The sequence below is a fragment of the Vulpes vulpes genome, chromosome 1 (assembly GCF_048418805.1).
Source record: "Vulpes vulpes isolate BD-2025 chromosome 1, VulVul3, whole genome shotgun sequence".
Lineage (NCBI taxonomy): Eukaryota > Metazoa > Chordata > Mammalia > Carnivora > Canidae > Vulpes > Vulpes vulpes.
In genome coordinates, this window is record NC_132780.1 from 9,440,505 (window position 1) to 9,464,914 (window position 24,410).

The following is a 24,410-nucleotide window of genomic DNA, read 5'->3' on the forward strand; positions in this document are numbered from 1 at the left end:
TGACACCATGTGCCATTCTCTGTGTAGCACTATGTTAATACAATAGGAGACGGTGTGTGACACCCCGTGTGGCAAGCATTGATGCTGTTCCTTTGTGACCTTGGGGTGCCACTGTGGGTGACACTGTGTCAGTCTGTGATGCTGTATGCATTCATGATGCTGGGGGATATGGTGTGGGACATGTGTGAGATGTGTTTTATGGGAGTGTGCTACTGTTAGACAGTGACAGTGTATGACACCCATGTGTCATGTAAGGATGTGTGACTGTGACCCTATTTGAGTGTGTGGTAGTGGGTATTAACTGTTGTTGTGATGCTGTTTGTGACCTCTTGTGACTGGATGACGTATGAGAGTGTGACAGCACAGGACGTGTGACATGTGAGTGTGTGACTGATGTGACAAGTTTGAGTGTGTAAAAAAGTGTGTGACCTGTGCGATTGCGAAGCTGCGTGTGACCTGTGGGTATATGACACTCTCTGTGACCCCACGGGAGTGTGCGAGAGTGTATGACATCCGCGTGCTTGTGTGTGACACGGCGTGGGTGGTGGTGGCACTATTTGAGTGTGCCACTACGTGTGATGCTGTCGGGCACTGTGCCAGTGTGGGACCCCATGTGAGCGTGTGACTGCGTGTCAGTCTGACTGTTTGACTCTGCGTGACCCTGTGGGGGGTGACACTGCGTGAGTGTGTGGCTGTGGGTGATGTTTGCGACGCTGCATGTGACCCTGGTGTGTGTGTGTGCCCGTGTGGGAGTGTGTGACCCCGGGAGAGTGCGTGGCCGTGTGTGACGCTGCCTCCGGCCCCGCGAGCGCCGTGGCTCGGAGTGTCACCGCGCGTGGGCCAGCGCTGCGGGCGGCCGAGGCGGCGGGGGACCGCGGGCGGGAGGGGGTCCCGGGGGCGCGCCGAGCGCGGCGGCCGCGCGAGCGGGGGAGGCGCGGCGGCGGCGGCGGCGGCGGCGCATGCGGATCTGGTCGAGCGGCGGGGCCGGCGGGGCCGAACGGAGCCGGGCCGGGCCGGGCCGGGCCCCGGACGCCGACACGGAGGGCGGTCGTCGCTGCGAGCAGCGGGGACGGCGGCACCGGCGGCCGCGGGCCCAGGTGAGCGGCGTTGGGGGATGGCCCCTCCCTGCAGCTTCTCCCCACCTGCCCGAGCATCCCTCCCCCGCGCGCTGTGGGCTTGGCCTGAGCCCCAGGGTCTCCCGGGCTGGAGGAGGGGAGCGGTCCAGGGCAGAACGAGCCCCCCACCCCTCAGCCCTGTCAGCCTCCGCGCCATGCGTGGGTCTTCCACCCAGGCCTTGTCCTGCCCAGGCCCCCTCCTTGCGGAGCAGTGACTAGACTGCAGGGAGAGAAAGGCGCGGCCCTGGAGGGGTTAAAGCATCGATTTCCACCCCCAGCCTCGAGCCTTTGCTGGGGCCGCAGGACACCTCTTTCCACCTCCTCCATCTCCTTCTCCTCCCTTGCTTCTCCATTCAACCGCGTAATGGCCAGTCCCTTCCCGGACTGACTGCTTACCAAGTGCTAAGTGCCTCCCCATCCCTAAGTATCCTTCACTGAGGAAACAGTTGTGATCATCTCTTAACAGGGAGGGAAACTGAGGCAGAGAAGCCAAGCGAAAGATGGATTAAAAATACCGCGAGAATAAAGCAGAGCTTGAACTTACTTCTGTCTGACTCCAGCATAGGCACTTTGATTTGCTAAGATAGGTGGCCAGAGGATGAATAATAATAGCAAGGATCATATATCAAGGGCTTGTATGTACTAGATACCATGTACCCTGCATTATTAACTCATTTCCTCTACAAACATCTGTAGGCAATGGGCACTGTTATCATTACCATTTTACAGATGAACAAACTGAGGCCTAGAGAGAGGGTGACTGGCCAAGGTCACACAGGTGGTAAGTAGCCATGCACTCACTTATAGCTTTCCATGGAAGGAGAGAAGAATAGCAGTGGATTTTGGCGTGTCCACCCAAAGGGATAGTCTCCACTACACTGACCAAGACTGGACCCTGCTTTCCTACAATCTGGTGGGTTATCAACTGTCGGAATCTTTGCGAAGAACACTGATCTTCCCTCAATTCCCCCCTTTCTAAGTTTTGGAATCAGGGGGCCTGGAGGGAGGAGGAGATGAATCTGGTGTCGCCCACCCCCTTAAATTTCATATTTGCAATCCGGCAGTGTTCTAGAGCCTAGCTCTGGATCGGACAGTATGTCAGCTAGCTGTTGCCACAATAATGCTGCATAAGGAACCAGCCCCAAACTCAGTGTCTTAAAACACTGAGCATTTATTTAATCATCGAGTTTAAAGTCAGTGACTGAGGCTGGGCTCAGCTGGGCAGTTTTGCTGATCTGAGCTGGGCTTATTCACATGTTGGGATGCGGGGTTTGGAAATGGTGTTGACTATTGGCTCCTGGACCTGGCCTTGGCTTTGGTGACACCTGGACTGTGCTGACACTATTTTTCTCACGGTCCCAATCAAGCACAAGCAAAAACATGCAAAGTCTCTTGAGTTTCAGGTTCAGAATTCACCAGTAATTCCACCTGATTCTGTTGGTCAAAGCTAGTCATGTGGCCAAACCCAGAGTCAAGGTTGCGAGGAGATGCTCTTCCACTTTTCTCGTCCCTACGGTAGAACACTCAGGAGTTATATGGCAAAGGGTGTGGTTATAAGGATGAAGAACTGAGGCTGTTTAATGCAATCATTTGATCAGAGTACCTGCATTTGAACTCTGGCTACCCACTAGCTTTGCAACTTTGGGCTTGACTTTCTTCCTCTAGTGCTCAATATGTGTTCATTCTTGTTCTTACTGTGTTGGAGAGTTTTACTGATAACAGTGTCATCATTCTAACAATAATACAGGGACAATGTACACTAGACACTACTCTGTGCCAAGTGCTAGGCTGGGTGCTTTAGCACAGCCCTATGAAATGGTCAGGGCCAATGTTACTGTCAGTGGTATTATGTCCATTTGAAAGACAGGGAAAACTGAGGATAAGGGAGTGGACAGGACTCACAGTCAGTCACTGTTAGAAGTGGGACCTCAGTGCTCAGGCCGTGTCTCTAGTCTAACATGCCTCTGCTCCTCCCCAGGTCTCACCTTCCCCGATGGCGCAGATACCAGGGGAAGTGGACAACATGGAGGGCCTCCCAGCCACTAACAACAACAACCCTACAGCCCGCTGGGAGAGCCCTGATCGGGGCTGGGAGCGGGAGCAGCCAGCAGCCTCCACGGCAGCCGCCTCGCTCTTTGAGTGCTCCCGGATCAAGGCCTTGGCAGGTACCTGGAGGAGGGCTGGGGTGGGAGGAAGAAGAGAGGGAAAGAAGAAGGCTGCTGGGGTGTCAGTGCTTGAGAATCTTGGTGGCCTAGAGGATGGGAAGAGAGTCACAGGCACTGCACGTGAATCTGTAGACTAGCACGGTCCAGTGGAACTTTCCATGGTGATGGGAAAATGCTATCTGGGATGTCCAATATCTTAACCACTAACCACTAGTACTTGAGGCTGTAAGCACTTGAAATGTGGCTAGTGCTTCTTGAGGGCCTGACTTTTTCATTGTATTTAGTTTTCATTCATTTAAATTTAAATAGCCACATGTGGCTTGTGGATACTGTATGAGGCAGTGCTGCCTTAGAACCTTAGAAATGTAGAGTCTCAGAAATGTGGGATTTTATAAGCGTACTTCTTTAGAATTTCAAGATGCTCAAATATTGGATTTTTGGACCTTGGAATGTCATATTCAGAGATTCTTCAAACTTGAGGCCTTTAGAAATGACACTCTTAGAGCATAAAACTTTATAATCACAAATCTTAGAAATTTTAATCATTGACATCCACTGCCAGGATCTTAGACCCTTAGAAATCTAAACTCTAATACACATAGATCCTTAGGGCTTTCTAATCCTAAAACTTTGGAATTTAAGATTAGAAATGCAGATCCTGAGAATTTTGAGATAGAATGACCACACCTTCCAGTTTTTAGCACTGAAACCCTCAGTCTGGGACCAACCAGGATGGTTGTTCACCCTACTTCGATGTTTTAGAGCAATATAAGCCAGGACTAGAGAACTGTATAGACATAGAATCTTAGAACCTTAGACCTTTGGAACTGTAGACCATTGAAGTTGAGGACTTCATATCCAGAAGGATTTAGAACCTCAGAAGTATTTAATTATCAGCATTGAAACTATGAGCAAGGGGGATCCCTGGGTGGCTCAGCGGTTGGGCGCCTGCCTTTGACCCAGGGCATGATCCTGGAGACCCTGGATCGAGTCCTGCATCGGGCTCCCTGCATGGAGCCTGCTTCTCCCTCTGCCTGTGTCTCTGCCTTTCTATCTCTCTCTCTTTCTCTGTCTCTCATGAATAAATAAATAAAATCTTAAAAAAAAAAAAAAAAGAAAGAAACTATGAGCAAAAGGGCACCTGCTTGCCCCAGTCACTTAAGCATCCAAGTGTTGGTTTTGGCTCAGATCATGATCTCAGGGTCATGGAATCAAGTCTCAAGTCAGGCTTCCTGTTTGGCATGGAATCTGCTTGAGAGTCTCTCCCTCTGCTCCTCCCTACCCCTCTGCTCATGCTCTCACTCTCTATTTCTCTCTCTCTCTCAAATCAATACATAAATCTTTAAAAAAAAGAAAAGCAAAAAATAAAACTATGAGCAAAGACCCTAAGAACCTTCAGAGACATGTAACTTCATAATCATAAGCCTTTTTAAAAAATCTTTATTTATTTATGATAGTCACACAGAGAGAGAGAGAGAGAGAGAGAGAGAGAGGCAGAGACACAGGCAGAGGGAGAAGCAGGCTCCATGCCGGGAGCCCGACGTGGGATTAGATCCCGGGTCTCCAGGATCGCACCCTGGGCCAAAGGCGGGCGCCAAGCTGCTGCGCCACCCAGGGATCCCCCTCATAAGCTTTTTTTAAAAAAGATTTTATTTATTTATTCATGAGACACACACACAGAGAGAGAGACAGAGAGAGGCAGAGACACAGGCAGAGGGAGAAGCAGGCTCCTTGCAGGGAGCCAGATGTGGAACTCGATCCCGGGACTCCGGGATCACACCCTGGGCAAAAGATAGGCGGTAAACTGCTGAGCCACCCAGGGATTCCCAGTCATAAGCCTTATTAAGCCTTTAAAACACTAGACCCTTGGGACTTTTGTTATCTCGGGAACATGAAATGTTATAAACTATAGATTGTAGTAATCATGAAATCTTAACCTAAGGTTAGAAACCCTAAGATCAGAAGCAGTTCCCTCAGAATCTGAGAATTTTAGTAACTCAACATTTGACAATTGTGGGATCTTTGATACTAAGATTCTTGGAACTTTATAATTATAAGATGTTGAGGAGTAGTGTCAAACCCAAGGGCCTCTGGGAAGCAGGTGACATAAATGAGAGAATAGGGTAGACAGAGGGCCGTGGTCAACTGTAGAGCTTTGCTTTGGTCATCAGCTCCAGCCATGGGGAAATGTGAGTCTAAAATTACTAGTTCTGATGTTACTTTGCAATTTCCCAATTCTAAAAAAAATATCTGTATGTGCCACAAAGGATGAACCAGAATGAACTCACAGATTGCCAGCCTCCTCTGATTTAGAAATTAGAATGGTATAAAATATACTCTTGGAAACTTAAAATCATACCTTCAGACTCTTAGAACCATAAACACTTGGGATCATATCAACTTGGAATTCTAGAATTTATTATTCCATCCACAAAATATTTATTCAGTGCTTGCTTTGTGCTTGACCTGTGCTGGACAATACAAGGGACATGACGGTGACTGAGCCAGCGCACAGTGCTCCCAGGCCACTGGGAGAGTTAGATTGAGCCAGAATCATGACCCGGAGTGGTCAGGGTCTAGATGGTGAGGACTATAGGAGTTCAGATGATGTGCTTGATTCAGTCCAGAGGGTCAGAATGCTTCCTGGAGGGGGAGATACCTAAGCTGAGCTCGGAAAGATGAATAATAGTGAACCTTGGGGTGGAGAGGAGAAGAATATTCCAGGCAGAGGGACCAGCATATGCAAGACCTCCAAAAGCTGGGAGTGGCTAGATTGAGGTAGGGAGCAAATGACAATGCAAAAGGAGGCAGTAGGAGTCAGATCCTGAAGGGCACCATAAACCACCATGAAGGGCGTGAGGGCACTGGGGAGCAATGGCAAGATTTTAAGCAGAGGTAGATTGTGATAATGTGGGGATTGAGGACTCTTCTCATCTGAGAACCACTGACTCCCAGAACATCAGTGTTGAATACCACAGACAGATGAACACCTAGACCAGAGAAATGTAGGGATCCCCCACAAGAAAAAAAATCTCAAAAAAAAAAAGAAAAAAAATCTCATAGGCTCCCTATGTCTACTTAAATTATTATATCAATAATAAATAAATAAATAAATAAATAAATAAGTAAATATATTACTGTATCTACGATTTTCCTAAATGCAGCACGCCCACAACTCTGTGTATATCTCTTATGCCTACAGTTTTCTAAAGCTAAAGCATGTTTTATTGGACTCCAGAACCTTGCAAAAGCAGTTAACATTCAGCTTAACAGGAACTTCAGAATGCTGTCGATGCTGCTCTAACGGTGTTGCAGCTCGAAAACCTAACATGGTAGACCGCTAGGGTGCATTTTCTTTTGCGTCCCTTTGCTTACTTCCCTCACGCTTTTTCTCTTTTCAAACTAAGGCCAACCCTTTGAGCAGAGTCCTGCGTAACATGCTTTCCTATGAACATCTTTGAAAAAATTGTCTGGACCCCATGCTCAAGAGAGTGCCCTTAATTATGCTCTTCAGTTTATGGCTCACCGTCCCCCTCTTTCTATGTGAGGACCCTCTCCTCCTATTTATCTATTCATCTACTCTCTTTGCTTTTTAACATTTAAAAAAATTAATCTCTACGCCCAATGCAGGGCTTGACCTCAAAACCCCAAGATCAAGAGTCACACACTCTACCAACTGAGCCAGCCAGGCACTCCTATTTGCTTATTCTCTTTTATTCCCACATCTCACACCAGTGCCTTCCTGTGGGTAACCATTCTGATTGTTTGTTTTAAAGAACAGGTTATTTATTTATTTTAGAGAGTGTGCATCTACATGGGCAGGGGTGGAGGAGGGGCAGAGGAGGAGAGAATCCCAAGCAGGCTCCACATTCAAACATGGTGACTATCACGGAGCTCAATTCCAAGACCCTGAGATCAAGACCTGTCTTGAAATCAAAAGTCTGACCCTTGGGATCCCTGGGTGGCGCAGCGGTTTGGCGCCTGCCTTTGGCCCAGGGCGCGATCCTGGAGACCTGGGGTCGAATCCCACGTCGGGCTCCCGGTGCATGGAGCCTGCTTCTCCCTCTGCCTGTGTCTCTGCCGCTCTCTCTCTCTCTTTCTCTGTGTGACTATCATAAAAAAAAAAAAAAAAGTCTGACCCTTAATGGACTGAGCTACCCAGGCTCCATTTGATAGTTTTAATGCAAATTATTTTCTTTGTGTGCCAATGATTTTGCAAAACGTGCATTGCTGATTAGTATGCATGTATACATATATTTTAACTGCTTATGAAAATATTACATGCACACTAAAAGGCAGATAAATCGTGAGAGTAATTTAAGACAGTATTTCCACAAGTGAGCACCCCTGGTAACCAGTCTCCATATAAGGAAACAAAATATGACAACCCCAGAGAAGCCCCCCTCAGGCCGCCTCTCTCGCTATACCCCAAAAGTAAACACTATCCTAAGTTATAACAGCACATGTTTGTTTTGCTGGTGTTTGAACTTCATATAAATATAGAATCCTGAAGCATGTACCCCTTTGTGTCTGACTTCATTCACTCAACACTGTGCTTATGAGGGTCATCCGTGTCTACCTGTATTTGTAGAATGTTCCTTTTCATTGCTGTATAGTATTCCACAGTGTGAATATGCCATAGTTTATCCATTCACCTGTTGATGAGCATTTGGGTTACTCTTCATTTGTGGCTATTACAAGCTAGACTATTGCATACTAGTAATTACTGATATTTCAAACTGTTATGAACTGTTGTTGCTTTAAACTTTCTAGCACCTGTTTTTTGGTGGGCCTAAGCACTGATTTCCACGGGGAGAAAAGTGCTGGGTCATAGGGGTAGGTGTATATCTAACTTTAGTGGAAACTACCAGTTTGTATCATTTTATATTTCCAGCAGCTGTATATGAGGAATTCAGTTACTGTACATCGAACCCTTAGTATGGTCAGTCTTTTTAGTTTTAGTCATTCTGATGGGTGTGCATTTTATTGTGGTTTTAATTTACATTTTCCTGGTGACTAATAAGAACTAATGAGGTGGAGCACCTTTTCAGGTGTCTAGTGACTATTTGGATAGCTTCCTGTGAAGTGCCTGTTCGGTCCTTTGCCTATTTGCATATTAATTTTCCTGCCTTTTTCTGATTGTTTTGTAGGAGTTCTTATATATCCTGGTATAAGTCCTTTGTCAGATCTGTGTGTTGTGAATGTCTTCTCCTACTATGTGGCTTGTCTTTTTATTCTTTTAAAGTTGCCTTTTGAGGGAACTCTGGGTGGCACAGCGGTTTGGCGCCTGCCTTTGGCCCAGGGCGCGATCCTGGAGACCCGGGATCGAATCCCACGTCGGGCTCCCGGTGCATGGAGCCTGCTTCTCCCTCTGCCTGTGTCTCTGCCTCTCTCTCTCTCCGTGTGTGACTATTATAAATTTAAAAAAAAAAGTTGCCTTTTGATGAATGGTATTTTTTTTAAAGATTTTATTTATTTATTTGAGAGAGAGAGAGAAGGTGCATGAGCAGGGGGAGGGGCAGAGGAAGAGGGAGAAGCAGACACCCTGCTGAGCAGGGAGCCTGAACTGGGGGTCTGTCTCAGGACCCCGAGATCACAACCCAAGTTGAAGTCTTAACCGACTGAGCCACCCAGGTACCCTGATGAACAGTATTTCGTAATTTAAATGTAGTCTAATTGGATCATTTTTTTAAAAAAATATTTTATTTATTTATTCATGAGAGACACACAGAGAGAGGCAGAGACAGGCAGAGGGAGAAGCAGGTTCCATGCAGGGAGCCCAATGTAGGACTCCAACCCAGGACTCCAGGATCATGCCCTGAGTCAAAGGCAGACAGACGCTCAACCCCTGAGCCACCCAGGTGTCCCTAATTTGATCGTAATAATTATTTCCTGTGTGACTAACACTTGGTGTCTTAAGAAATCTTTGCTGGGGCACCTGGGTGGCTCAGTGGTTGAGTGTCTGCCTTTGGCTCAGGTCAGGTTGTGATCCTGAGGTCGAGGGATTGAGTCCCGCATCGGGCTCCCTACATGGAGCCTGCTTCTCCCTCTGCCTGTATCTCTGCCCCTCTCTCTGTGTCTCTCATGAATAAATAAAAATAAAATATTAAAAAAAGAGAAATCTTTGCCTACTTCAAGGTCATGGAGATTTTTTGGTTTTCTTCTAAAAGTCATATTTATTCCTTTCACATTTAGATTTATAAGCCAGATGACATTTACTATATTTATTACTGTGTACAATGTGGAATGTCGGTCAGGGTTTGTTTTTTTTTTTCCACATGAATATCCAGTTGACTCAGTTCCATTTATTGGAAAGGCTTTCTTTTCCCTACTGAACTGCAATTTCACTTTGTTATAAATCTGAGAGCCCTGTATGAGCTTGTGCATGCAAGTATTGCTAGTTGATGCAGGTTAGCATATTCTAGATTGCAGGTTTTTGTTTGTGTTTTTACGTAAGCTCTAGGCCCAACATGGGGCTTGACCTCACAACCCTGAGATCAACCCTGCTCTGCCCACTGAGCCAGCCAGGTGGGCCTAAGTTTGAGTTTTTGCATTGTTCTTATTCAGCACTATGCCTTGAGACTCAGCCATGTGGGGGTGCCTGCGTGGCTCAGTCAGTTAAGCATCTGACTCGATTTCAGCTCCAGTTCATGATCTCAGGGTTGTGGGATCGAGCCTGGGACAAGGGCTCCCTTTTGAACATGGCATCTGCTTGGGATTCTCTCTTCCTTCTCCCTCTGCCCCTCTCTACTTGTGCCCTATTTCTCTCTCTCCCTCTAAAATAAAATTTTAAAAATCTGAAAAAAAGAAAAAAGAAAAAAGACTCAGCTGCTGCTCCTAACTGCTGCATGGAGTCTATTGCGTGAACTCACCATATTCGATTTTCCTAACAATGGACAATGAGGCTGTCTCCAACCCCCAACCTGCCTGTACCCCTTACCCCCCAGTAGGATTGGATGGAACACCTTCATACATGCTCCTTATGTGTAGAAGAGTTTATGGGACATACGCACAGAGAAAGAACTTCTGTGTCATGGGGGTATGCCCTAGTTTAATTAGACTCTGATCACTTCCCAGTTAGCTGCCCTAGTCTGTAACTCCCACCAGTAGGCTTGGGGGGCAGTTATGAGGTCCCCACATTTCCTCTACTTGGTATCCTCCAGCTTCCTAACTTTCCTCAGACCAGAAGCCAAGCATCATTAACATACTAAATGTCACTATATCCTTTCCCCTTAGCCAACAATGGATAAGAGTTAGTTATTTTTCAGCTTTACAAAGGTCTCCGTGTATTAAAGATACGAATACATTGAAATCTTATTCTAAGGAAATGTTTTTTGCTTGTGACTGGTGATTTCCACAGTGGAGAAGAATATATAAATGACAACTCAATGTGAACACAATGGCAGAGGTAGGACAGTTGTCATTTGGCTTGGAGCCGTGACAACCCAAAGGTATGGGTGCCAGCTAGAGTCCCAGCAGGAAGCAAATGGCTCTCCTCAAGGGGGTAAAATTGAGGAGAACTAAATGAAGGGACTAATTATAGAGGTGTGGCCAGGGCTACGGGAACCTACAAACTACGAGGCCAGTGGACACCCCAGGTACTGGAGCAGGTCAGGGAGTGGTGAGAGGGCCGAGGCCTCCCGAGCTGGGGATGTAGGGAGAGAATAAGGCACTGCTGACAGCTTTCAGTTCATGTAGAGAGGTAATAAATTCCTCAGCCCTTCTTTCTCCTCTTTTTTCCCCTGTTATTTATTTATTTATTTGAGAGAGAGAATGTGGAGGGAGGAACAGAGGGATAGGGAGAAAGAATCTCAAGCAGACTCTGACCTGAGCACATAGCCCAACTTGGGGCTCTGGGCTCGATCCTAGGACACTAAGATCATGACCTGAGCTGAAATCAAGAGTCAGATACTCAACCCACAGAGCCACCCGGGTGTCCCATTCCTTTCTCCTCTGATCTCTTTCTAGTCAAACCCAACAGAACGTCTGAGGCCTTTGAGGGCCGTGGAGCCCATTCATAGAGTCTGCACCAGCAGCCTCCCTGGGCCCAGAGCTCGAGCAGAACAGTAGGGGTGGTGCAAGAGGGGCAACGGAAGACACCCTACATGGTAGCCAAACACACTCCCCAGCACAGTAAACATTCAGTGTCATCTTAGGTCAGAAGTGGCACTCTGGGACATATCTGGTTTCACCTCCACTGTGTGGTTTTTTTCTTTTTTTAAAGATTTGTTTATTTATTTTAGAGAGAGAGCAAGGGAGAGTGCATGCACATGGGAGTGCGGGGAGGGGCAGAGGAAGAGAATCTTCCAGCAGACTCCCTGCTGAGCGTGGAGCCCAACAGAGGGCTGATGTCACAACACATGAGATCACGAGCTGAGCTGAAACCAAGAGTGTGAGACAGCCACCCAGGCGCCCCACTCCCACTGTGTTTTCTACAAACACAAATCGGTTGCCAGTATTTAAAAATAGGGAGATTTTTGGGGCACCTTGGTGACTCAGTGGTTGAGTGTCTGCCTTCAGCTCAGGTCATGATCCAGGGGTCCTGGGATCGAGTCCCTCATCAGGCTCTCTGCAGGGAGCCTGCTTCTCCCTCTGCCTATGTCTCTACCTCTCTTTGTGTGCCTCTCATGAGTAAATAAATAAAACCTGGGTGGTTCAGTGGTTGGGCGCCTGCCTTTGGCTCAGGTTGTGATCCTGGGATCCAGGATCGAGTCCCACATCAGGCTCCCTGCAAGGAGCCTGCTTCCCCTTCTGCCTATGTCTCTGCCTTTCTCTCTCTCTCAGTCTGTGTCTCTCATGTTTTTTTTTTTTTTAATTTTTTTATTTTTATTTATGATAGTCACAGAGAGAGAGAGAGAGGCAGAGATGCAGGCGGAGGAAGAAGCAGGCTCCATGCACCGGGAGCCCGACGTGGGATTCGATCCTGGATCTCCAGGATCGCGCCCCGGGCCAAAGGCAGGCGCCAAACCGCTGCGCCACCCAGGGATCCCAGTCTGTGTCTCTCATGAATAAATAAATCTTAAAAAAATAAAATATTTAATAAATAGATAAAAATAAGGAGACTTTGTCTTTAAAAAATCCAGATTTGGGAGATCCCTGGGTGGCTCAGCGGTTTAGCGCCTGCCTTTGGTCCAGGGCGCAATCCTGGAGTCCCGGGATCGAGTCCCGCGTTGGGCTCCCTGCATGGAGCCTGCTTCTCCCTCTGCCTGTGTCTCTGCCTCTCTCTGTCTCTATGTCTATCATGAATAAATAAAAAATAAAATCTTTTTAAAAAATCCAGATTTGGGGCTCCTCGTGGAATATCAAATGATACAGCAACTCAGGGATACAGTTCCTGGGAGGCTGCAGTCACAGGGGCTGTGTGTGGCCACTGCCCCTGATCTAGGGCCTAGTTTTCTCAGTTTCAGGGCCTGCCTGGCCTGTGTGGGTGTTTCCACTCTGGACCCCTATTCCATGCTAACAAGACTATAGTCACAAGACCCAAAATTTCATGGTATCCTGCTTTATGAAGTCACCATCCGGATGGTCCAGGAAATGTTTCTATTAGTTTTCTTTGGATATCATCAAAATGAAATTACAAAATAAAAAAAATATTCTCATGGATCTCTGTCTTCCAAGTATGAGTTCCCAAACACTCAGGATCCCTCAGAATCCGTTGACTTAGTCCAGACCCCACGTTTTGAAAATGGAGGCCCAAAGAGGAGACGTGTTCACTTGAAGTCAAACAGTGCCTTATCAATAGAGGCAGAACTGAATGCACTTGTCCTCACTCAGTGCCACACTGGGGGGGGGGGGTGCACAGAAGGTCCACTTTGGCTTCAGCATTGGCCAAAATCTGCTATTTGGCTAGGGCACCAGTGATTGGAAGGCAGCATAACCCAATACTTAATTCAGCGTCTATTCTGTTACCACTTCGTGGTGTGTGATTGATGTTCAGGTGCTCACACGAGTCCCCATCCTCTCCACACAGCACAAAACGTGCATTTAAACAAACAAGATATCTCACATGGATTTACTATTCATTTCTGCATATTCACTTTCAAATTACAGGTAAACATTCAAGATCTGGTTTCAAGTAAAAAAAAAATACAGGTCCCTCAGTGGATATTTTTTAACAATGTATATATATTTTCACTGCCAGAATCAAATGCAATATTTAATATTACAAAAGAGGATGCCTGGCTGGCTCAGTCGGTGGAGCATGAGACTCTTGATCTTGGGGTCATGAGTTTGAGCCCCATGTTGGGGGTAGAGTTTATTTAATACAAAATAATAATACTATGGGGCGCCTGGGGTGGTTCAGTTGGTTAAGCGTCTGACTCTTGATTTTGGCTGAGATCATGATCTCCGGGTCATGGGATCAAGCCCCTTGTTGGGCTCTGTGCTCAGAGGGGAGTCTGCTTGAAATTCTCTCTCCCTCTACTCTTCTCCCTCATTACTCGCTAGCTCATGCTCTCTCTCTCTCTCTCATAAATGAATAAATAAATAAAATCTTTATAAAAACAATATTACAAAAGGTAAATTTTATGAAAAAAATTGTTGAGAGATTTTTAAATGGTTAAAAAGGGAAACAGACTGGCTCTACAAATCTTGCTTCCTGCACTCATAGGAAACTTAAAAGTATGATAACTAAGTTATTTAGTAATGAAATGCTAAGCATATGGTGCAGCTGAACTGCTGCAACACACCGACCCAGCGATGCAGTGGCTTAAAGGAGACAGAAGCTTACTTCTCCCTTCTGCATAATCCTGACGGGAGCAGCCTGGTGGGCAGGGAGGCTCTGCTCTGAGCAATGAGTATGGCTTCCAGCCTTCTTCTTCTACTCTGTGCCCTCTGGATCTTGTGTTCAAGCTTGTGCGAGTTAGGGGAAGAGAAAGGAAAACCAGACATTAGTTTACTGTTCTGGTAACACTTTATTTTTTAAAAAAATATTTTATTTATTTATTCATGAGAGACACAGAGAGAGAGGCAGAGACACAGACAGAGGTAGAGGCAGGCTCTTCACATGGAGCTCAATGTGGGATTCGATCCCAATGTGGGATCATGCCCTGAGCCAAAGGCAGAAGCTCAACCGCTGAGCCACCCCAGGCGTCCCTGGTAATACTTTAAATTAAGAAATAATGATAGATTCACATGAAGTTGCAAAGGAAGTACAGATGATAAAAAGACTCACCCAGGGGATCCCTGGGTGGCTCAATGGTTTAGCGCCTGCCTTTGGCCCAGGATGTGACCCTGGAGTTCTGGAATTGAGTCCTGGGATCGAGTCCCACATCGGGCTCCCTGCATGGAGCCTGCTTCTCCTTCTGCCTGTGTCTCTCTGTCTCATGAAAAAATAGATAAAATCCTAAAAAAAAAAAAAAAAAAAAAAAGACTCACCCAGGGTGCCTGGGTCCCTCAGTGGGGTAAGCATCTGGCTTTGGGTTTCGGCTCAGGTCATGATCTCATGGGTCATGGAAACGAGCCCCACGTTGGGCTCCATGCTCAGTGTAGAGTCTACTTGTCTCTCTCTCTCTGCTCCTCTCTGGCTTGTGCTCTCTCTCTCTCTCTCACTCTCTCAAATAAATAAAATATTTTTTAAAAAATTGAAAGACTCGCCTAATTTAAACTTTTTATTTTTTTTTTTAAGATTTTATTTATTCATTCATGAGACACACACACACACAGAGAGAGAGAGAGGCAGAAACACAGGCAGAGGGAGAAGCAGGCTCCATACCGGGAGCCTGATGCAGGACTCAATCCCGGGACTCCAGGATCACGCCCTGGGCCAAAGGCAGACTTAGACCGCCAAGCCACCCAGGGATCTCCTAAACTTTTTTTTTTTTTAAGATCTACTTGATTTATTCATGAGAGACACACAGAGAGAGGCAGAGACATAGGCAGAGGGAGAAGCAGACTCCCTGCGGAGAATATAATACAGGACCTGATCCCAGGACCTCAGGACCACGACCTGAGCCGAAAGCAGATGCTCATCCACTGAGCCACCCAGGTATCCCTAAACTTTTTTTTTTAAAAGACTTTATTTACTTTTTCATGAGAGACACACAGAGAGAGGCATAGACATAGGGAGAGGCAGAAGTAGGCTCCCTGTGGGGAGCCTGATGCAGGACTCTATCCCAGGACTTTGGCATCACAACCTGAGCCAAAGGCAGATGCTCGACTACTGAGCCACCCAGATGCCCAAGACTCACCTAATTTAAGAACAGGCGAGGGATTTGCATAGACGTCTCTCCTAGGAGGATACACAAATGGCCAATAAACACATGGGAAGATACTTACCATCATAGGTCACCAGGGAAATGCAAATCAGAACCACATTGAGACACCACTTCATACCACTGGAATGGCTGTGATCAAATGGGAAATAGCAAGGAGTGTTGAGGACATGGGGACACTGGGACCCTCATACCTCACTGGTGGGAATGTAAGATGGTGCAGCCACTTTGGAAAACAGTCGGCAGTTCCTCAAAAGGTTAATCATAGGGGCACCCGGGTGGCTCAGTCGATTGAGTGTCTGACTCAATTTCAGCTTAGGTCATGATTTCAGGGTTGTCATATCGAGCCCTGCATCAGGCTTTGCGCTGAGTGGGGAGACTGCTTGCGATTCTCTCTATCCCTCTCCCTCTGCCCCTCTCCCTCTTTGTGCACTCCTCTCTCTCTCTCAAATAAATATTTTTTTCTAAAAAAAGGTTAATCATAGAGTTGCCATAGAATCCAACCATTTCACTCCCCAGCATATAGTCAAGATCGTTGAAAACACAAAGACTTGTATGTACATAAATGTTCACAGCTGCATTATTCATAATAGCCACAAAGTGGAAACAACCCCAATGTCCATCCACTGGTGAATAGATGAGTAAAATGTAGGATGTCCAGAGAATAGAATATTATGTAGCCATAAAAAATAAAGTACTGATACATGCCACAATGTGGATAAACCTTGAAAACATGCTAAGCTAAAGAAGCCAGACACCCAAAAAGCTCATACATTGTATGATTTCATTTATATGAAATGTCCAGAATAGGTAAATCCATAGAAACAGAGAGTAAGTTAATAGCTTCCTAGGGCGGGATGCCTGGGTGGCTCAGCAGTTGAGTGTCTGCCTTCGGCCCAGGGTGTAATCCTGGAGTCCTGGGATTGAGTCCCACGTTGGGCTCCCTGCATGGAGCCTGCTTCTCCCTCTGCCTGTGTCTCTGCCTCTCTCTCTCTGTGTGTCTCTCATGAATAAATAAATTAAATCTTAAAAATAATAGTTTCCTAAGGCTGTGAGAAGGGGGAGTGGGGGAGTGACTGCTCGTGGGCACAGGGTTTTTTCTTGGAGGGCTGAACATGTTCTGGTATTAGATGGTGATGTGAAAATACTAAAAATCAGTGAATTTACACTTTGAAAGGGTGAATTTTATAGTATGTGAATTATAGCTCATAGTAAAGCTGTTATTAAAAGAGAGAGAGAGAGAGCAGCCCAGGTGGCTCAGCAGTTTAGCGCTGCCTTCGGCCCAGGGCGTGGTCCTGGAGTCCTGCGTAGGGCTCCCTGCGTGGAGCCTGCTTCCCCCTCTGCCTGTGTCTCTGCATCTCTCTCTCTCTGTCTCTCATTAATAAATAAATAAATAAATAAATACATACATACATAAATCTTTAAAAAAATAAATAAGAGAGAGAGAGAGAAGCCCCTGGATGGCTCAGTTGGTTAAGCATTCCGCACTGCCCTTGATCTCAGCTCAGGTCTTGATGTCAGGGTGGTGAGTTCGAGCCCCACCTTGGGCTCCATGCTGGTTGTGGAGCCTACTTAAAAAAAAAAAAAAAAAGATAGTAGGAGCGGCTTCCAAGCAATGTTTTTGTCAGTGAGGCGGCAGTTGAGTTGTACACATTCTCCCCCACCCCCGTTGGCAGTCACGTGCCTACTACTATGTGCCCTAGGGATGTGGGAGACTCAGGATCTAGCTGGCAGTCTAACTACCGCAGAGTGGGGAGTTCGAGGGTGTGTGTGACATGGTCCCTTGTCACGGAGGGGGCATTCCTTCTAGCATATTCCTTCCTCTTCATCCCCCACACCTTGTCAGTGCCATGTCTAATTTTTTCATCAGTGACTAACTCTCCAGTGTGTCCCCTTCCCCCATTTCCAGCTTCTGCCCTGGTTTGTCCTCTCTTTTGAGAGTCACTTCCCCAGTTTCCCCCCTGAGCTGCCATTCTTGCCCTCTCTGACCTACCCTCCCCACAGTAGCCAGAGGTGTTCCTGAAACACAACTCTCATTCTGTCCCGCCCCCCTCCTTAGCTTTCCACAGCTCCCTAGTGTATTATCTGGGTCCCACTAAACTGAGCTCTGGGAGGGAAGGCCTCTGTCTATACTTGGAGCCTAGGACAGTGCGGAGCACATACTAGGTGGTCAAATATTTATTGATTGCATGAACAGGGCCAACTGGGATGAGGATCAAGGAAGGCTGGGGGACCTGGGGGGCTCAGTCGGTTAAGCGTCTGCCTTTGGCTCAGGTCATGATCACCAGGTGCTGGGATCTAGTGTTAGGATCCAACTCCCTGCTCAGCGGGGAGTCTGCTTCTCCCTCTCCCTCTGCCCCTCCCCGCTGCTTGTGTTTTCTCTCTTAAGTAAATAAATAAAATCTCTGGGGGCGGGGGGAGAGAGAGAGAGAGAGAATGAGGGAAGGCTTTTTGTGGCAGTGATATCTCAGGAAAGCTCTAAGACCTGTCTCCAGGAGCGCAGGGAAGGGTCGGCAGGGCGTCCCAGGTAGGAGGAGCCGGCGGTCGGTGCCAAGCCCAGATTGTTGTTGCAGAGCTGGGGTCTGGGCCGGAGTGGAGGGCTGGGGAGAAGCTGCGGGGGGCGGGTACAGGGGTGCGGGGGCTCATCAGAGCCTGTCTTTCAGACGAGCGCGAGGCCGTGCAGAAGAAGACCTTCACCAAGTGGGTGAACTCGCACCTCGCCCGCGTTGGCTGCCACATCGCGGACCTCTACGCCGACCTCCGGGACGGCTTTGTGCTCACGCGGCTCCTGGAAGTGCTGTCCGGGGAGCAGCTGGTGAGGGGACCCGGGGCCCGGCGGCGGGGGCGGCCCTGGGATCCGGGTTAGGGCTGTGACCCGGGGCGGCTAACTTCCCAGAAGGGCGGGTGGGCTAGCGCCCTCGTTATTCAGGGGGCGGGGCTAAGGCGCGGGGGCGGGGCGTGGTGAGCCTGGGGGCGTGGCTGGGAACTGCAGCGGGGTTACGTGGACCGTGAAGGCCGCGGTTCCTGCGGACTCGGGGCTTGGGATGGGGAGTAGTGCTGTTGCAAGACGACTGGCTATAAAATAGGGGCAGGACCCTGTTGCAGGGGTCTATGGATGAGGGTGCCGTGGTCATCGGGAGGGAAGGCCCGGGTCATGGAACCATGGGGAACGAAACAGGACCCTGGTATGAGTCTGGCTTGTGTGGGTTGCAGCTGTATTTCTGGGCTTGGGTGAGGCTTCATCGCAAAGGGTGGGATTCTGAGGGAGCTAGAGATTTATTAAGGGAGCTCAGAAACCGTGAGTGGCACGGCTAAAGAACAGAAACAAACGCCCCTGGAAGTAATAGTGCAATAAACGAGGGGAGACCTGGGGGAATGGGCGTGGCTCCAAGCAAGGGCCCGGCGGGGAGGCAGGGGGGGTGTGGCCATGGACCTGGGGGCCACGCCGAGGTGGCCTGGACAGAGATCCAGGGGGAGGGACGAGTCGCAGCAGATTGCTGAGGCTTCTTAAGACGTGTGGCTACAGGTCGGAGGCGGAGCTTCAGTAGAGTGGGTGGGGTCAGGAACTAGAATTAGCCTCGAAGGGACGGACCCTTGAAAGGGGTCTGGCTCTGGGAAGGGGCAGGGCTTCTTCAAAAGGATTGGGTCCTAGGTCTTTAAAAAGACTGGGGGGGGGGGGGGGGGGCGTGGCTTGGGCTTGGCCATCCAGGAGGCGTGGCCGTGAGGGCCGGCGTCTTTGGAAGGGGTGAGGCCTGGGGCACAGGGCACTTGGCCGGGCTGTCCACCTCCCAACGCGCCTGCCACCCTAGCCGAGGCCCACGCGCGGTCGCATGAGGATCCACTCGCTGGAAAACGTGGACAAGGCGCTGCAGTTCCTGAAGGAGCAGCGCGTGCACCTGGAAAACGTGGGCTCGCATGACATCGTGGATGGGAACCACCGACTGACTTTGGGGCTAGTCTGGACCATCATCCTGCGCTTCCAGGTGATCCCCAAGTGACCCCGCCCGGCCTTCCCCCGCCAAGGTGTGGCCTTAGGAGGGCATCTCCCCCTCTCATTCGTTCATCTCAAAAATTTTCCCAGTATGATGAGGGAATCCTATTCCAGGTGATGGGGGTGAAAATTATGATAAAAATAACAATCATTATCACTACCGTCACTATGATAATTTATTTATACGTTTTTTTTTTTACTCCATTCCAGGCACTGTTCTAAGCACTTGGCATTTAATACACACAACAACCCCATAAATTAGGTACCGTTTATTACATTTTATGGTAAGGAAAGTGAAGCCCAGAGAGGAGAAGTAATGTGTTCAAGGTCATACAGCTGGATAGTGGAGCTGGAATTCAAATCCGGGCAATTTTACTGTTCAGAAGCAAAATGGACACATTTTCTTCTCTTTACTTTCTTTTTTTTTAATCGACAAGCTTTCTGTCTTTATGGAGCTTACATTGTGGTGGGTGAGACAGACAATAAACCAACCCTTAAGTAATTAAACTGGAGGTATATGAGAAAGGCATCAGCTCTAGGTAAGAGCTTTGCAAAAAAGAATACATTATGATAAGGCAGTAAAAGGAATACAAAATATCAGGTTGACGAGATTTTAGACTTGGTTGGAGAAGGGCTCTCTGAGAAGCTGGTGGTTGCATAACATGAAGATGAAGGGAGAAAGCATCCCAGGCAGGAGGCACAGCATATGCAAAGGCCCTGACTGGGGTAGGAAGGAGCTGGAATATTGGAGGTATAGAATGACCACTATGGCTAGAGAATAGGAAGCAAGGGGGAACCTGGGAGGAGATGAGGTCAGAGGAGTCGACAGGGTCTAGGTGATCTGCGATTAGCAGATTTTATTCTGTTTGAGATGGGGAGAAATTAGAGAGTTTTATCAAGAGGATGGCATGATCAGATTTAGACAGATCTCTTTGCGTTGGGGGTGGTCGTCAAAATTGGGGGCTGGGTGGCCAGGGAAAAAAGACTGGAGCTGGACTGGGAGATGCTGGGGCCACCCTGAGACAGTCCAAGGAGGAGGAATGGGTTTGAGGGACAATTCGGGACATGATGGTGGTAAAGAGTCTAGGACATCAGGATGAACATTTAGCAGTTCATTGGATCATGGGAATAGAGCTCAAGGGATGGGTGGGGGCTGGAGACAGACATGGGTATTGCCAAAACAAATCAGGGAACAAGACTGGGGGTGAGGGATCACTGCTGGTGGCTGGAGCCCTGCCATAGAGGTTGGGACCTCCTGGGAACCTAGTTTTTTTCCCTTAGAATCCAAATGCCAAACTCAGCTCTTGAGTCCAGGACCAAAGTCTCAAATACCCATTTGAGGCTCTTCAACCTGTTTTAGATTCTGGGTCACTAAGGACTTTATTAACACCTACTAAGTGCAATATAGCAGGAAACAAACATCCTGTGGTCCTGGAACTTTTTTTTTTAAGATTTTATTTATTTATTCATGAGAGACACAGAGAGAGGCAGAGACAGGCAGAGGGAGAAGCAGGCTCCCTGCGGGGAGCCCAATGGAGAACTTGATCCTAGGACCCCGAGACCATGACTTGAGCTGAAGGCAGACACTCAACCACTGAGCCTCTCAGGTGCCCCTAGTCCTGGAGCTTTTACAGGTTAGTGAGAGCATTAGTCTGCTAGGGCTCCTGTAACAAAATACCAGACTCAGTGGCTTAAACAAACGGAAATTTATGTTCTCAAGTTCTAAAAACTGGAAGTTCAAGATCAAGCTGCCAGCAGGGTCAGTTCCTCCTGAGGCCTCTCTTCTTGGCTCACAGATGGCCACCTTCTCTGCATCCTCACATGGCCTCTTCCCTGTGTGTGCACATTTCTTGGGGTCTCTTCCTCTTCTTATAAGGACACCAGTCATTTTGGGGCTCCACCTGTATGGCCTTACTTAACCTTAATTATCTCCATAAAGGCCTAATTTTCAAATATAGTGAAATATAGTGGGGGTCAGAGCTTCCACTTATAAATTTTGAGGGGGGCACAATTCAGTCCACAATGAGGAGACAGTAAATCGGATGAATAAATAAAATGTAGAGATGATGATAGATGCCAAGGAGATAATAAGGCAGAAAAGGAGGACGTGAAATTTGAGTAGACATACTTTGATTTAAAATCAAGTGGTTGGGGGGATCCCTGGGTGGCTCGGCAGTTTAGTGCCTGCCTTTGGCTCGGGCGCGATCCTGGAGTCCCGGAATCAAGTCCACGTCAGGCTCCCAGCATGGAGCCTGCTTCTTCCTCTGCCTGTGTCTCTGCCTCTCTCTCTATATATATATCTATCATGAATAAATACATAAAATCTTTTTAAAAATAAAATAAAATAAAGTGGTTGGGGGGGGGTGCTCCTGGGTGGCTCAGTCAGTTAAGCAGCTGCCTTTGGCCCAGGTCATGATCCCAGGGTCATAGGATTGAGCCCCACGTCAGGCTCCCTGCTCAATGGGGAGCCTGTTTCTCCCTCTCCCTCCGCTGCTCCCCCTGCTTGTGCTCTCTCTGTGTCAAATAAATAAATAAAACTTTTAAAAAAAAATAAATAAGGGCCCCTGGGTGCCTCAGTGGCTGACGGTCTGCCTTTGGCTCAGGTCATGATCCCAGGGTCCTGGGATCAAGTACCGCATCAGACTCCCTGCAGGGAGCCTGCTTCTCCTTCCGCCTATGTCTCTGCCTCTCTCTATGTGTCTCTCATGAATAAATAAATAAAATATTTTTTAAATAAATAAATAAATAATCAAATAAAATAAAGTGGTTGGCAAAGCCCTCACTGAGAGGTGACAAGTGAATCAAGACATCAAGTTGGGGTGGAGCTATGTGGGCCCCTGAGGGAAAGAATGGCCAGTGCAAAGGCCCTGAGGCAGGAGGATGCTAGTGATTTGATGAAGAGGACAGCAGGTCTCTAGAGCAGAGTAGGCTGCTCCAGAGTAGGTTGAAGATGAGGTCAAAAACTTCCTGAGGGGAAATTGACTTTTGCCGTGAGTGAGATGGACACCCTGAGGGTCTTGAGGCTGAGAGGCATGTGATCTGATCCAGGTGGTCACAGGGTTCCTCTCTGCTATTAGAATAGACTGTAGGGGCAGGAGCAGGGAGACCAGCCTGGAGGTGACTGCACTAGCCCGGGCTGGAAATGATGGTGGCTTGAATCAGGGAAGTGGCCCAGAAACCAAAGTATGGAGGCCTCCCTAGAAACTGAGACCTTAGTCCACAACTACCTCCCCTAATTGTAGACATTGCAAAACACTCCAGATCCCACTCTCCTCCTCCTGAACCCCCAACACCAGCCCAAAGCTGCCTCCCTCATCTCCTCTGTCACCTACCACCCTCCCTGGCCGCAGGGTACGCCCGTGGCTCCCAGGCTCGTGCCCTCCAGGTCCCGGCAGCCATGTTGTGTCTCCTCACAGATTCAAGTCATCAAAATCGAGACTGAGGACAACAGAGAGACCCGCTCAGCCAAGGATGCACTGCTCCTGTGGTGTCAGATGAAGACAGCTGGGTAAGCACACATCCTCCCCCACCCCCCCCCCCCCCCCCGCCCCACCAGGCCCCTAACCTAATCTTGAGGGTTCCTTCTGGGACTGGAGTATAGGGGCAGCCCAAGCCCTCAGGGTCAAAAGTTACATCTGAAGTTAGTGAACTGGTAACTCTTCTGACCTTGACAAATAAACCCCTGTAACAATCTGGAAGGTCTGGTTCAAACTTCCAACTTGGGCTCCTCGGAGGACCATGCTGGATAGTAGTGGACTGTCCCCATCCTGCCCCCTTCGGTCCCCCCGCCTCAGGAGGCCTCACGTGCACCTATGTGGACACCCCAGCCCTATTCCTGAGCTGTGGCCGACCCCCACTCCGAAAGCAGCCACCTCTCAGCCTAAGAGGGTGCACACTGGGGCTCGGGCAGCTCCCGTGAGGAGTTCAGGCTTCTGGTACCTTCAGTGGGGCTGAGAAGGGAGCTGTGTAGCTCTGCTGGGGAGTCCCCAAGAGCCCCAGCTCTCCACCCTCTGCCCTGAGGGGGGCCGTGGCCTGGAACTCAGGGGCTCCTGGAGAGCTGCCCCTGGGAGGAAGAGGGGGCAGGTATGGATGGAGACTGGGCTCTCTGGTGCTCAGCCTTCTGGGGGCCGGCTGGCTGGCTCTTTCACTGTGTCTTGTGTTTACTTCTATGTCTGCTTTCCCTTGTTCCTATCTCTCCCTCCCCCTACTCTCTCCCCCCTTCTCTCTCCCTTCTCATCTCCTCCCTTCCCTTCTTTCTTTCCGCATCTCTGTCTGTATCCTGTTTTCTCTCCATCTCTCTTTCTCTCTATCTCCCTGCCATCTCCCTGCCTCAATTGATCTATCATCTATCTATTTATCTATTTATCTATTTATCTATCTATCTATCTATCTATCTATCATCATCATCATCATCTATCCACCCTCCCATCCATCCATCCCTGTCTATCTCTCTCTCTCTCCCTTCCTCCCTCTTTTTCCTCCCAATTATCTCCATCTCTGCCTCTGTCTCTCCTTTCTATGCTTCCAGTTACCCCGAGGTAAACATCCAAAATTTCACCACCAGCTGGAGGGATGGCTTGGCCTTCAACGCGCTCATTCACCGGCACAGGTACCCACTGACCTGGGGCAGCCCGGCCCTGCCCTGCACCCCCACTCCGCGTCCCTTGGGTACACACACGCCTGTACATGTGTACATGCAGATGACACACATAGATGCAAGGACCCATCCCTTAACATGCACGCCCTTCACACTTACACAAGGCACACACCCCTGCAGAACCCCATCCAGGCCGTGTACTCTGTGTGTGCATGGAAACACACGTATGTACCATCATGCAAATGTGTATACACACTTATACTCATGCACATACACAGCCCATGCCTGCTACTTCCAGGCCCCCAGGGCAGAGAGCTCACTCCCCCTGGA

General features: G+C 48.5%; 1 protein-coding gene across 3 annotated transcripts in view; it reads left to right on the top strand.

The window, feature by feature from the left end:
* The first annotated feature begins 961 nt into the window (after positions 1–961).
* Positions 962–24,410, top strand: part of SPTBN4 (spectrin beta, non-erythrocytic 4) — a 76,111-nt gene continuing 52,662 nt past the window's right edge. Inside the window, exons 1-7 of one of the 3 annotated variants that reach the window (XM_072752931.1) lie at positions 964–1,097; positions 1,923–2,028; positions 3,094–3,280; positions 18,156–18,307; positions 19,302–19,475; positions 22,900–22,991; positions 24,012–24,092. In XM_072752931.1, the coding sequence (XP_072609032.1) occupies positions 3,109–3,280; positions 18,156–18,307; positions 19,302–19,475; positions 22,900–22,991; positions 24,012–24,092 (671 nt within the window). In that variant the 5' untranslated portion in view covers positions 964–1,097; positions 1,923–2,028; positions 3,094–3,108. Of the gene's footprint in view, positions 1,098–1,872; positions 1,897–1,922; positions 2,029–3,093; positions 3,281–18,155; positions 18,308–19,301; positions 19,476–22,899; positions 22,992–24,011; positions 24,093–24,410 lie in introns of those variants that run through there. The other 2 variants (XM_072752927.1, XM_072752937.1) reach the window with 2 other exon arrangements.